Below are 15,513 nucleotides of genomic sequence, written 5' to 3'. Positions count from 1 at the left end.
CCTGACTCTCAGACATTAGGGAGGCCCATCACCTGGGCTGGGGGTGTGATTTCCCTATCTTCCACTATGCAGTAAGGATGTTGCTCGAGGCAGCCTGTGTCCTCTCTGTGTCCCTCTAGTGCTTCCTAGTGAGGTACAGTTAGTTCAGGACCCCAGAAAGAACGTCAATCACCTTTAGAACTTGGAAAAGGCTTTGCTTAAGGTCTCAGACAGTGAGGCCACAATGGAGAGAAAGGGGTGTTGATGAGAGGGGAGCTTCTCTAGGCCCCACCCACAATTCTGCACACCCAGCTGTTGAAGGCATGGACCAGGACAGGCATTTTCACAGCCCGTGCCTCTGCTCCACCCTCAGACAGTGTGGGTGTTGTCCCTAGCATGCTACTTCCCAGGATTCAAGCAGATTCATGTCGGGGCACCAACTTGGGCCAGAGCCTAGACATTGGGTCCAGCCTAGATTCCCAGGAGCTGCTTACCTGCTCAACAGCACATTGTTCTGCAGGGGGAAGGGAATCCCTGTCCTTAGGTAGAGAATTGATTGGCCTGGACCCTGGAGGGCCCACCCCAGAAGTCCACTCTGCTCCTCCCGGATCTCACCGCCCCTTCCGCTGAGGACCCAGAAATAACGGCTCCGCAGGTCCAGTGACTCAATGGCTGACAGCGCGGGTCCTCACCGCCCTGGACTCCCCTTCCTCCCTCTGGAGCCGTTCACGCGGGTCCTCCTGGGCTAGGATGGGGAATAGACTGGAGGGGAGGTGAGCCCTGTCCCGTCCTCCCCAACCCTCCTGCCTGTCCCCTCCATCCTCCATCGCCGACCTAGTCTCCTAACCTCCTCCCACTGGGTTTCCCCTCTGAACAGTCCGCGACCTCTTCGTGGCACCAGGACTGGCCCCGAACCTCCACTTTGCACGTGGATGTGTGGAACATTAACTGAAACCACACCCTTGATAACTATGTCCATGGTTGAATAGGATGTAAAGCTCAGAAACATGTTGGCCTCCTACATCTAAGACATTGTGCTCATTTACCACGTGCATTTATTTTTCTTTAAGAGATGAATACTTACAATGTATTCATAAGCAGGAGCTATTACACTATGTATAGTTTTTCATCCCTCAGAAAATCAAATTCCAAAAATATATATTGCAATTATTTCTTACAAATAATCTCATGGAGTTTTAAAATTTTACACACTATTCAGTCTGCCAAGTTATACAGCAGTTATCTCCAACACAGAGGCAGATTAAGTCATCATATACAGTATACTATAGACATAGACATTTCAAATATACTATATTAGCCAACGTGAACATTTGCTAGTTAAGTAAGAATCCCTTTCTTTAAGTTACTTGTGGCATGGCTCTGCACTGGATACAAAACAATGAGGATTTAAAATTCAGCACTTGCAGCACTCGGAGTCTTCAAGTCGGTTAAACTGTAGGTTTGTTCATGGATTCTTCCATTGTCATTTGAGCTTCTCTTCTCAACCAGCTGCTGTCCCTAGTGGAGACACTAGGAATTGCATCCTCTACACTGTCTTCCCTCTCTCTCCTCTTTCTCTCTCTCTCTCCTCCTGTAACACGTCAGACTCTTCAATGGCTTTGACAGCTATTTTCTTGGATGTTTCCTGAATTTCTCCACCTATTATAAACTCATCAAGGATAAAATATGCCTTTTCAAAATTAAAGATGATACCCAGCTCGCAGACCTTTTATAAACAAGTTTGAGCTCCTTCCAGTCAATGAAACTGCTTGTTCGATGACCTCGAGAGAGAATAATCTGAACAATTCCCCGGGTTATTTTTTTCCTCTCTTTGTCAGGGAGAGTGGTGTACCACTTCTGTAGCCGTAATTTCCCTTGTCGACTGAACAGCAAGATGAAATGTATCATGGTGACCCGGACCCGCCGCCACCTGCACCCCGAGATCCGCGAGCGCCCAAGCCCGCTCGGGTACCAGGTAAGGCGCCCGCCTCACCTGTAATATCTCCTGTTTGAGTATAAAGTAAACCTGATGCCTTTAATGCCTTTCCTAAAGGTTTGGTTTGTAAAACTTGAAATATTATTAGCAGTTAAGAGTTCCTGTATATTGCTGAACTTTTAAAAATATTTACAGAGATCAGAGACAATGTATCTCGTATGAATGTCCTAAATTCATTTGTATGTTTGGAATTGGAAGAAAGAAGAATAACCAAAGATGGTAGAGGAGATAGATATTCAGTAGTTTTGATGTCTTAAAAGCTGCTAGCTAGGCTGGGATGGAAAAATTTTAAACCTTTGAATATAAAGACATTCTTATGGGGTTATATTTTCTATAAATTATTTACCCAGGTTTTCAGACATCAGAAATGATGTCTGTGACATCTCTTACTATAATACAATTCAGTGGTAGGGATTCATAACAATGGCAGCGATTATTATTGCTACCACTATTTAAAGACAATCTCTTCTATTCCAAGCAATCTTAGTTATAGTTACTTGAGAAAGTTTCACATGCTTTTGAATGTAAATCTAATATGTTTTGTTTCTTACTTTGGGCATTGATTACTTTGGCAGGAAGTACATGTTTCTTTTATCTTCCTGCCCTTCCTACCCCCAAAGACATTATTATTGCTGCTAGACATTATCATTGTGAATCTGTGTCACCTTTATACTGCAGATTATGCATTACCAGGTATTAATGTAATCAGAGATATTATGAGGAATTAGTCATGGCAGTTGTCCTGCTGCTTCATCATGTCTTTCCATGATTCTTGCACATGAGTTTCGAGGTATTGTGTCACTCGAGTGGCCTGGTCAGGGACGGGACCTTCTAGGGTTTCCTAGGACAAGTGCATGCGTGGCTTGGGGGCTCTGGGGAGAACTCATGTGGCAGACTCTTAGAGGATACAATGGAAAATGATAGCGTTGCTCCTACTCAGAAGATATTTAGGAGGAAAATGCTAAGCCAAGAGGAGAAATTGACTAATTCCAATTGATTTGAAGGAAATAATTCAGATATTATATGAAGTAATCACTAGGCTTTGAATTTCTAATAGTTACTCAAATGAATGATTTAGAAGTATAATTATGGCCCCGGATAGAAATTTAATCAAATTTGTTTAGATGTTCTTCAGTTGTATATTTAACTTGTGTGGGTGTGTATGTGTGAGTGAGTCTATGAGAGTGAGTGTGTGTGTGTGTGTGTGTGTGTGTGTGTGTGTGTGTGTGTGATCTGAGGTTCGAACTTGAGGCCTCATACTTCCCAGGCAGATGTTCTACCACTAAGCCATGGCTCCAGTTCCTTTAACTTAAAAGACTTGGTAAAAATTACTTTTCATAACAATTCATGTTGTGTAAGTTTTTATGATTCTATTTTTGGATAAAAGTATTTTCATACCTCATTAAATGCTTTACAAATATTCTTGATAATTCCTATTTGACACTTGGCTATGCACAGGGGTTCTCAGATGTGCTGGGAGTCACCTACAGAAGATGATCATCTTCACGTGGCACACTGGGGTAAATTTTGAGGGGCTTAGGGATACACTTTATATGGGCTGTGGTGAAAGTAATCATCATGTTTCTTTATATTATATAATTATAAGAAGATTGCCAAGTGAAAAGATAATATTCAATTTGCATAAAATTTTCAAATAAAATATTTTTAAAATTCCAAAAAAAAGAGATGAATACTTCCTTGAAACAAAATTTCTAAGGACAGTTTCATTTTCTTCATGTGTGTGTTTATTTGATTTACATTTCTCTTTCACAGCATAATGAAATTCTACTCTTGTACCCATTTGGAGAGGATGGTCGGGGATGAAATTAAGCAACTATTGGTAAGTATCTACAACGACGACTAGAGTTTACTTCACTGCAGTGTTTATTATAATTGAATGATGATAATTAATATCAATTTCATACAGACTAGTGAAGGAATGATTTCCTAACTCCTCATCATTGGGAATGCATTCTGTGTAACTTATCTTTAGGTGATAGGTGGGTGATGTAAAAGGGCTGCCCTGAGTATTGAGAATGACATAGATGCACGCACTCTCTATGATTTGGAAGGCAGGTGGCTTGCAGGTTTGCAAGTGTTGTGGTTAAAAATGTCCTGTGCTCTTCCCCTTCCACCGTCGGGTTTCTTGGGAGCATCGAGGGATACCCCTGGGTGGCTGGGTGGGTGAGGGCACTGACAGATACTATTTGTATTTCTAAAAGAGACTCAGACTTCTTGCTTATTCTGATTATAGGCTTCACCTTGTTCTTCTTAGCCCTACAAAAAAAGGAAATCAAATTAGGTTAAAGATAATGAAGCAGACTTTAAGGGACACATTTTGTACTTGCTTTTCCTAGGCTTGATAGATATATTTATACTTTTATTTCTCATTAAATGAAAAATTTTGCTCTTGAGATAAAGAATTAATGTGTACAATCTGAATTTGACTTCAAATTGTGATAACTATAACTCGAATTACAAAAAAATGAAACATTTCTCTACTTTGTTTAATTGTTTGATCTTTATAAAATAAGTAGTGGCATGAACAAGTATACTTTTCATCCTTTATCATCTTGCTTTGATAAAACTTTGGAATAACATGATTTTATATAATCATTTATGTTTACATTTTACATTAGAGGTGAGTTTTTTAAAAAACCATATTTTCCTTCATGTTGCCCTAGATTTTCTGTACATGGTTAGAGAATATGTTCAAAATACAGTTGCAATATCTACCTATTATCTACTATATATACAATATATGTGTGTATATGGATTCGAGTATGTAATTGTCGTGTGTGTGTGTAGTTCAAATTTAGGATCTTGGGAGCTATCCCTAAGATTTTTGCTCAAAGCTAGCCCTCTCCCACAGCTCTATTTCTGGATTTTTGGTGGTTAATTGGAGATAAGAGACTCAAGGGCTTTCTTGTCCAGGCTAGCTTTGAATGGTGATACTCAGATCTCAGCCTCCTGGATAGCTAGATTAGGCTTGAGACACCAGTGCCCAGCTGAAATTGTCTTTTTCTGTTCATCAGCTGGTTAGAACTGACCCTCCCCCCTCTACTTTCTAAAAAGGCATAATTGTGCCAACGGATTTTGAAAATAAACTGCCCGGTACATTATGTGATTCATGTAAGTATACCACCAGATGGATCCAAAAGATTGAGTCATATTGCCTAGCCTTCTGAATAGGCATATTGATCACATTATCTGCCAGCATTTTTGTATCCTTGCAAATGTTCTGCATTGAATTACCTGGTTATGCTTCATGACATTTAAAAGTGTGTTTACTAATTTTCATGCTTCTTAAAAGCTGTTCAAATTCTTGCCTCTCATCTCCAGTTGAATAGTCAGATCAACCAAAAAGGTGACCTTTTAATTACAATATACCTTTTAAATAAAGGTATATTTACCTTTGTTAAAAAGTAAATTGTTATTGTAAAGGTGGTATACAGCTATATAAGCCAGGTAAAGAGTACATTTCTTCCTGGACAGAGTCACCCTGTCTCTTACAGTTTTTCCTTCCCATTCCCATCCATAAGGTATTTATTTTGCTTTCAACATAGTTGTAAAGTATTTTTTCCAGTTCTGGGCTTTGAACTCAGGGCTGTAATGTATTTTTTGCCAGTTCTGGGCCTTGAACTCAGGGCCTGAGCACTGTCCTTGGGTTTTCTCAAGGATAACGCTCTACCACTTGAGCCATAGCACCACTTCTGGCTTTTTTCTATGTATGTGATACTGAGGAATCAAACATTAGTCTTTGTCCATGCTAGGCAAGCACTCTACCACTAGGTCAAACTCCCAGCTGCAATATATATATATATTTTTTTCTTTTATTTTAATCAAAGAAAGAATTCAAGTTGGGTGCCAGTGGCTCATGCCTGTAATCCTGGCTACTCATAAGGCTGAGATCAGAGAATAACCATTGAAATCCAGCCTGGGAATGAAAGTCCATAACACTATTATCTCTAACCCACAAAAAAGCTGGAAATGGCTCGAATAATAGAATGCCAACCTTGAGCCTAAACCTCAAACTCCCAGCTGTAATATATATATATATGTATATATATGCATAATTTAACACTATAATAGAATGCCAACCTTGAGCCTAAAACTCAGGGATAGCATCCAGGCTCCCCTGAGTTCAAGTCCCAGGACTGGCAAAAGAGTAATAATAATAATAATTCAGATCCTATGTAGAGGAGAAACACTTCATATAGAGGAATTTCTAATAGGAGGTATTTCTGGCGTCAATGCCTTTAGCTTTACCACAAAGTAGAATTTGAATCGTTCCATTTGATTGACTTCTGTTGATCCACAGGTTACTGTACTTAGTAGAGTTCCATTTCCATTTAAAACCAAAATCCAAATGTGTCTTATATTGTCTGTGAACTACAATTAAATAGGACAACCCAGGAAATGATATTGAATTTCCTGGCTTGAGATCTGTGGAAGTTGTTGATGAAAGCGACAGATAAGACTCATAATTTTGAAAATAATGGCTTCAACCTTCTATAAAAATGAATTATTGATAAGCAATTCCTCAGTCCAGATTTGACAGTTCGTTGACTGTGTGAACACACAAAAAATCAACCTTGAGCTTTGTGACTTTGGAATCACTGGCTTGATTTTATCCAGGGGTGACATTTTTTCAGCTATAGTCTTTTCATAAATGTTTTTCTTCAATGGCAACTACTCTGTAAAACTACTTAAAGATAATGATGATGATGATGATGATGATGATGATGATGATGATGATGATAATAATAATGATAATAAAACAAAAGCATCCTGTACTTTCCAGCAGCATCTTCATGACCACAACCTGTGGCTGGGGCAGGCCTCACATGCGGCCTGGCCTGCGGTGGATGCTGGGTAAATGCTCCAGTAACTCTGTGAAGTCTTTCCTCAGCAGTAGCTGAGGTTCAGTATTGCAGGGCAAAGGCAGAGAGAAAGAAGGACCCGCCGCTGCCTACAATTCTTACACTAGGAGAGTCAGATTCATGATTCTTAGCTCTGGATTCCTGATTTTGATAGTTTCTTCCCAAGAGAAGATATCAACAAGTAGCCAGCTGGCCTAGTGTGACCAAAAACCATTCCATGTGCTATTTTCACTAACCTTGATATGAGTGCCTGTGGTTTCCTTCAGATAAATTGTCTTTCCTGCCTTCTAATACATAGCTCCTCTATCAGTTATAGCTTCATTTTTAAAGTCTGTATAAAAACCTTCTGCTCTGCCTCTGTAGACCTGGCAAACTCCTGTGTTCTGTCCTTGGTCCCTTTGTTTGTGTGTGAATACCCTGTTTGTCTGCTCCTCACTAGGCAGTGGAGTTCTGTAGCCAGGGCAACAAATGTTGGGTCATTGTGGTTAAGAGAGGAGTGCTGTGGTCCAGTGTTTTGTGAGATTCTTTTTGGGTTTTTGCCTGTGATCTGTCTCGTAGGTAAACAATATTCACTGGTTAACAGGTTCTACTGGAGTTTTTGTTTCTCTGTCCAAGAAGTCTGGCTCCTTTTTCAAGTTACACTTGAACTGCAGAGTCTGGTTTTAAGTTTATTGGGGATGCTTTCTTTTACCCTTCTTCCTATCACCCTGATCTGATGATTAGTGTGTCCACTGTGACACTCCGAGTTGCTTCCTAGGAACTTTTTTTTTGATAATTAACTGACATATTAATTTTTATTTTAAAAAGCTAGTATTTCCTGAAAGATCTAAATGCAGCTGTATTTCTTTGATTACTAGAGTTGACTTTGGTCCAACATTAGGAAGGATTTTCCTGAATATAGAAACAAGACTGGACAGGAAAGACTGTTTCTGAGCCTGGGCCCTGTCCCTCTTGCTTGCCACTTAGTGCTCAAAAGTGAACAGATGTGCAAGATTGCCTCAGCTCCTGGCCTTTCCTCCCTCCTGTTAGAAACTCTGGGCAGGAGGGGAGCATGGTCTAGTGCTAGAGTGCTTGCCTAGCACGCACAAAGTTTGATTCCTTAGTACCACATACAAAGCCAAGGAGGTGGTGCTGTGTCTCAAATGGTAGAGTGCTAGCCTTGAGAAAGTCCAAGTACAGTGCCCAAACCCGGGAGTTCAAGCCCCAGGACTGGCAAAAACAGCAACAAAAAAAGCACAAATCTCCAGTGTCAGGAATGAATAGACACACAAGAGATACAAATTTTGTCAAGCAATTTACTTTTGCTCAAAAGGGTGCAATGCCTCACTCTACCCAGAGCTAAGCAGGCACACTGGGCAGAGCAGTTTAGTAGGTTTTTATCCCAGTCCAATCTGTCCCTTGTCAAGGAGTTAGGCTCACATTCTAAATATAACTGATTACCAACGTTAGATTGTTTTTTTAAAAGATTTACAATTTTTTTTTCATCACAGCTGTCTGAAAGCAGAACTGGGAACAGAGTGGCTGGCAGATACAGTGAGAGAGGTTGATGAAGTCAGCAGAAAGCTCCCATTTAAAAGGGGGAGGTCTGGGGCACATGGCTGACACCTGTAATCCTAGCTACTCTGGAGGCTGAGATCTGAGGATCAAGGTTCAAAGCCACCCCAGGCACAAAAGGAGCTGAGACTCTTATTTCCACCTAACCTCTAGAAAACAAGTGGTGCTTGGCTCAAGGGTAGGATGGTAGCCTTGAGCTGAAGAGCTCAGGGACACCTCCGACCCAGACCCAGGGGGAGGGTGGTAGCCTTGAGCTGAAAAGAGCTCAGGGACAGTTCCCAGGCACAGTTCAAGCCACGTGACCCACAGAAAAAAAAGGGGGGGCACGTGAGTTTGGCCTAGTGATAGAGTGCTTGCCTAGCATGCACAAAGACCAGGGTTCAATTCCTCGGTACCACATACATAGAAAAAAGCTAGACGTGGTGCTGTGGCTCAAGTGGTAGAGCTGTAGCCTTGAGAAAGTCCAAAAACAGGTTCAGGCCCTGAGCTCAAGCCCAGGACTGGCCAAAAAAAATGTGTGTGGGGGGGACTTAATTCCATTGATAAAGATTATTCTAACAAGCAACACACTTGGCAGTTGCAGTTTTATTCTTTGAATTCCTTCGATAAATATTTATCTCCCTAATTTGGCCAGTGGGTCACAGCAGCACAGCTGATAATTGCAATTTCACTCTTTCAACTCCTTTGGCACAAGATTTGCATTCCTCACATGGCTGCAGGTCATACACAGCACAGAAATACGTCTTTAAAAAGCAAATAATAGAGGGGGGAAGGGAAATGGGGACCATGACATGTGAAAGGGTTTCAATGTGTGGGCATTAATGCACCATTTATCTGGCAAATATCATGTAACCCTTCTATTAATTACAATAAAAATATATTTTAAAAAAGCAAATAATACCAAAAAATATCAATATACAATACAAAAGCATTTCAGTTTGACAGAAAAGACTACTTTTTCCTCACACTCCTCTCCCTCACCCTCAGAAAAGGCTGGTGTAGGTGCGGTGGCTCATGCCTGTAATCCTAGCTACTCAGGAGGCTGAGATCTGAGGATTAAGGTTCAAAGCCAGCCTGGGCATAAAAGAACCTGAGACACTTATCTCCAATTAACATCTAGAAAAATGGAAGTGAGGCTTGGCTCAAGGGTAGGGTGGTAGCTTTGAGCTGAAGAGCTCAGGGACAGTGCCCAGGCCAGATCAAGCCCCATGACCCACCAAAAAAAAAAAAAAAAAAAGGGCTGGAATCTTATCTCTCACCACTAGGTGGCAGTGCTGATCTCACCTCAGCTCCTGCAGCCCCTAAATAACCTGACCTATGGAAATCAGCTCTGAAAACAGGGATGCGGGCACTGCCTTCATAAAAGTAGACAGTCAGTAGACTTCCTAGAGAGAAACAAGCAGACGTTTGGAAGGGAAGAAAACCCTGAATCATGGTTATGCAGTTGGGGAGTGGTGGGGGGAGACAGCAACACTTAACTACCTTGTGAAAATACAGTGGAGCATATGAAAAGTGAGGGTGAATTTTTTTCTCTATTTAATAAAGATGAGGAGAAAAGGCATGTAGCTGAAGGTAGATGGTGGTCAGGTATCTTTTTTGGTCCAAGAAGACAACTTAGCCAGGGTTATTAGAAAGGTAAGAGAGCAAATAAAACTATGGGAAATAGACATGGGCTCTACAGCTCACCTCCCTCTTCCTCCTTGCTCTCAATTCTACATCTCTAGTACAGAAGAATCTTCTGTACCCAGACACCAATTCAAGGAGATCCTTTTCCTCCACAGCCAGGCAACAAAAAAAAGGACTAATTTCTGAGAAGCCAAGGAATTGAACCTGTGTCTTTCTGCATGCTAGGCAAGCACTCTACCACTAGGCCACACTCCGGCCCCTTCCTAGTAACTTTTTTTTTTCATATCCTTTTATCCTGGTTTATTTTCTTAATTTGAGAATGGGCATCTAATTTTTAATCATCAAGGTACATGAAAAAATTTATTGTTGTGGTAATGTATAGAGGGGTTACAGTTACATTCGTCAGGTAGTGGGTGCAAGTAGCCAGCTGGCCTAGTGTGACCAAAAAAGCATTCCATGTGTTATTTTCACTAACCTTGATATGAGTGCCTGTGGTTTCCTTCAGATAAATTGTCTTTCCTGCCTTCTAATACATAGCTCCTCTATCAGTTATAGCTTCATTTTTAAAGTCTGTATAAAAACCTTCTGCTCTGCCTCTGTAGACCTGGCAAACTCCTGTGTTCTGTCCTTGGTCCCTTTGTTTGTGTGTGAATACCCTGTTTGTCTGCTCCTCACTAGGCAGTGGAGTTCTGTAGCCAGGGCAACAAATGTTGGGTCATTGTGGTTAAGAGAGGAGTGCTGTGGTCCAGTGTTTTGTGAGATTCTTATTGGGTTTTTGCCTGTGATCTGTCTCGTAGGTAAACAATATTCACTGGTTAACAGGTTCTACTGGAGTTTTTGTTTCTCTGTCTAAGAAGTCTGGCTCCTTTTTCAAGTTACACTTGAACTGCAGAGTCTGGCTTTAAGTTTATTGGGGACGCTTTCTTTTACCCTTCTTCCTATCACCCTGATCTGATTAGTGTGTCCACTGTGACACTCGAGTATGCTTCCTAGTAACTTTTTTATTTTTGTTTTTTTTTGGCCAGTGCTCTGGGTCTAAGCACTGTCCTTGGACTTTCTCAAGGCTCGAGCCACTTGAGCCTCAGCACCACTTCTGGCTTTATTCTATGTATGTGGTAGCAAGGAATTGAACCTGTGTCTTCCTGCATGCTAGGCAAGCACTCTACCACTAGGCCACACTCCGGCCCCTTCCTAGTAACTTTTTTTTTCATATTCTCTTATCCTGGTTTATTTTCTTAACTTGAGAATGGGCATCTAATTTTTAATCATCAAGGTACATTTTAAAAACATTTATTGTTGGGGTAATATATAGAGGGGTTACAGTTACATTCGTCAGGTCGTGGGTGCATTTCTTCTCACACATTGATACTCCTTCTTATGTTTTTGTCCCTGTTTCCCACTCCCCTCTCATCAAGGTACATATTAAAAGAGAAAAACTTTAGATCATTGGTGAAGATAATTCTCTAGCAAAGGATTTTTTTTCCCTCTCATATGAGACAATGGACTTGTCAGAGTGGTTTGGTTTCTTGTAACACTTTTCAACTTCATTCCCTTTTGCTCAAAGTTTTATGCAATGGCAGTCTGGTAATTTTATATTTCATTGTGTATTATTGGATTTACTTTTAGCCTCCCTCAACATATACAATAACTTGAGAGTAAACTTCTGGGCTGAGTTGCATGTTGGGATGAATGTCAATCAATATGCCATTCTGGAATGAGCATGTGGATTTAATCATGTAATTCTGAAAATTAGGACGGGGAAGAGCGAGCCCGGACGGTGCCTCTCGGCCGAGCGTAGGCGCAACCAGGATGAAGACGTCGGGCGCCCTGTTCCCGAGCCTGGTGCCAGGCTTGCTCGGGTCCTCCAGCAAGTACCTCGTGGAGTTCTGGGCCGGGAAGATGACCCTGAAGGGGACCACGGTGACCCCGGACAAGCGGACAGGGCTCCTGTCCATCCAGCAGACAGACGACTCGCTCCTCCACCTCTGCTGGAAGGACAGGACGTCGGGGACCGTGGAGGACGACCTGGTCATCTTCCCTGACGACTGCGAGTTCAAGCGGGTGGCCCAGTGCCCCAGTGGGAGGGTCTACGTGCTCAAGTTCAAAACTGGGTCCAAAAGGCTCTTCTTCTGGATGCAGGAGCCCAAGACTGACCAGGACGAGGAGCACTGCCGGAAAGTCAATGAGTATCTGAATAACCCCCGATCCTGGGGCACTGGGGGCCAGCGGGAGCGGTGGCCACGAGCTCTCGGCCCTGGGTGGTGAGGGTGGCCTGCAGAGCCTGCTGGAAACATGAGTCACCGCCAACTCCTGCAGCGCATCCGACCGGCTAGCCTTGGAGGACTGGGTGGGCTCAGGGCCCTCACAGGGCCGGGCCTGGCCAGTCTTGTAGGTAGCGGCGGGCCTCCAGCGAGCAGTTCTTCCTCCAGCTCCAGAGCCAGTTGGCAGCTGTCACCCCATCCTCCATCACCTCCTCTGCCCATGCCACCCCAGCCCCTTCTGCCCCAACCGCCGCCTCGGCCACCAGCCCGAGCCCCGCGCCCAGTTCAAGTAATGGAACGGGTACCGCAGCCAGTCCGACCCAGCCCATCCAGCTGAGCAACCTGCAGAGCATTTTGGCTACCATGAACGTGCCAGCCGGGCCAGCTGGCGGCCAGCAAGTGGACCTGGCCAGCGTGCTGACCCCAGAGATCATGGCCCCCATTCTGGCCAACGCCGATGTCCAGGAGCGCCTCCTGCCCTACTTACCCTCGGGTGAGTCGCTGCCCCAGACCGCGGACGAGATCCAGAACACGCTGACCTCGCCCCAGTTCCAGCAGGCCCTGGGAACGTTCAGTGCAGCCTTGGCCTCGGGGCAGCTGGGCCCCCTCATGGGCCAGTTTGGCCTGCCCGTGGAGGCCATGAAGGCCGCCAACAAGGGCTATGTGGAAGCATTTGCCAAAGCTATGCAGAACAATGCCAAATCTGAGCAGAAGGAGGGCGACGCAAAAGACGAGAAAGATGAAGAGGAAGACATGAGTCTAGATTAAGTTATTTACTGTCTTTTAAGGAATTTGAATTCTTAGTCACGTGACTCTTGTAGTGGCATTTGTGATTTATTGCATACCTTTTCCTGTTCCAACTCACCAATAAAAGTCCTTTCTTTTACCTGAAAAAAAAGAAAGAAAATTAGGACAAATACAAGAATGTAAATTGTTATATCTTAACTGAATAGAAATAGAACTAACAAAAATCAGGATGTGGACAAGAGAAATGATATAATGCTAATAACCTCCTATGTTAAAGTAAAAGAGAGACTTTATATGATACCAGGTTGAATGATCTAGTTAATAAACTCCAAGAGTACCAACTTTTATTAGATTTTAGAATTCCTTTCATTAACCTTATAGGAATGTATTAAAAATCCTACCTTGTAAAATGCTTTAGGTAATGATTAGCAATCTCTTTCATTTCTGCTTGATGTTTTAATGAAAAATAAACACAGAATCACGTGTATTTGTTTTTTTTTACTGTGTCATTTATTTATTTATTGCTTATTTTCTCATCAGTCATGGGTCTTGAATTCAAGGTCTGGGTACCGTCCCTGGGCTTCCTTTGCTCAAGGCTCCTAGTCTACCACTTGAGCCACAGTGCCATTTTCGGCCTTTTCTGAGTATTTGATTGGAGGTCAGAGTCCCCTGAACTTTCCTGCCTGGGATGGCTGTAAACCGAATCCTCAGAGTGGACTAGCTGGTGTTACAGGCATGAGACACCAGCACCAGGCTGTGTCTTTTTTTTCTTTTTTTGGCCAGTCCAGGGATTGAACTCATGACCTGATCATTGTCCTTGGACTTTCTCAAGGCTAGGGCTCTACCACATGAGCCTCAGCACCAATTCTGGCTTTTTTCTACGTATGTGGTACTGAGGTCTTCGTGCATGCTAGGCAAGCACTCTACCACTAGGCCAAACTCTTGGCCCCTTTACTGTGTCTTTTAATCTGTGATCATCAGGCATACCACATTCTTCTTTCATTTTTTGTTCACTGAACATGACCAGGAAGATGCTTAATGAATGTGAAGAACCAATGCAATATTTCCACTGAGAAAAAGAAGTCTTTTCATCATTAACTTGGCCATAAGTGGTTCATAGATACGTAGTAAACAATGTAAAAAAGGACTTAAGGCTATAGTGCTTTGTGAAGTCATTTATTGATTTATCTTTGTGTGAGTGTTGGGGCTTAAATTCAGGGCCTGGGTGCTGTCCTTGGGCTTTCCTCAAGGCCAGCACTCTACCACTTGAATCATAGTACCACTTTGGTCTTTTCTATGCATGTGGTAGTGAGGAATCAAACCCAGAGATTCGTACATGCTAGGCATGCACTCTACCACAAGGCCATGCCCCTGGCCCAGTTTTTAAAGCAAGGTGCAACTGAGTGGTAGATTGTCTTTCAATACATATGTACACCACATATCTACACCACATATGTACACACACATACATGTATATATAAATAAGTTGGCTGTACTAGACTTTGAACTTAAAGTTTAATTGCCTACCAGGCATGCTTTCTATTACTGAGCCACTTCCCCAGGCATTTGTTTCACTAGTCATTTTTTTTTAAATCTGGGTCAGACCATGACTACCTGTTTTAGTTTTTCCATTGTAACTGGGATAAGAATCTCAGGCCAGTGGCCTACCTGACCTTTCTGTTGATTTTAGGGAATTTTTGTGCCTAGAGTGTCCTAGAATCACAGATCTCTCCATCTTAGCCTCGTGTGCTAAGATGATAGGCAGAAGTCTCCATAGTCAGCTATGTATTAAAGAAGAGGTCTCATAAACCTACATACTCAGAATAGCTGCAAGCTACCATTCTCCCAAAGTCCACCTCCCAGGTAGCTAGCAATACAGTCATTATAAGGCCTCAATTCAGCTGATTTTAACTTAACTGAGTAACTAGTGCTTCACTCCACACATGACCCTTGCATGGAGAGTCACTGCTCTTGCACCCTCTTACAGGAATGCTCTAATTGAGTCATTTGTGAATCAACACGGTTGCCATCCCTCCACATGTCTTCATCATGTCATGGCTTCTTTCTGCAAATTACTGTCACTTTTTGCCTGTGGACATTTTTTTTACCTATAGTAGCATGCTCAGCCTATGTAAGGGGCAATCTGGAAGTCCCTTAGGCATTAATGCTCCAGGACAGCCCTTAAATAATAATGAATATGAGCTAGTGCATAAAATATCCCAGCTTCCTTACTCCTCTAATGGATCAACTCTGAGATATGTCCCAGAACCTTCTAGCACTGGTCCCTGGAGGAAGAGCATTTCTCTCTCTCTCTCTCTCTCTCTCTCTCTCTCTCTCTCTCTCTCTCTCTCTCTCTCTCTCTCTCTCTCTCTCTCTCTCTCCCTCCCTCTCTCTCTCTCTCTCTCTCTCTCTCTCTCTCTCTCTCTCTCTCTCTCTCTCTCTGTCCCTCTCTCTCTGTCTCTCTCTG

The 15,513-nt window shown here is 42.7% G+C and overlaps 1 protein-coding gene and 1 pseudogene across 1 annotated transcript in view; both read left to right on the top strand.

The window, feature by feature from the left end:
- LOC150039365 (uncharacterized) overlaps positions 1–15,513 on the top strand; it is a 42,624-nt gene that overhangs the window by 20,434 nt on the left and 6,677 nt on the right. Inside the window, exon 5 of the mRNA XM_090327872.1 lies at positions 3,749–3,815. Within this exon, the coding sequence (XP_090183998.1) occupies positions 3,749–3,815 (67 nt within the window). The remainder of the gene's footprint in view (positions 1–3,748; positions 3,816–15,513) is intronic.
- LOC150039366 (proteasomal ubiquitin receptor ADRM1 pseudogene) lies at positions 11,380–13,592 on the top strand (annotated as a pseudogene).

The sequence above is a fragment of the Megascapheus bottae genome, unplaced genomic scaffold (genome assembly GCF_031878675.1).
Source record: "Megascapheus bottae isolate mThoBot1 unplaced genomic scaffold, mThoBot2.hap1 HAP1_SCAFFOLD_40, whole genome shotgun sequence".
NCBI classification, from domain to species: domain Eukaryota; kingdom Metazoa; phylum Chordata; class Mammalia; order Rodentia; family Geomyidae; genus Megascapheus; species Megascapheus bottae.
The sequence above is the reverse complement of the archived record's forward strand: the minus strand, read 5'-3'. Positions and strand labels throughout refer to the sequence as shown.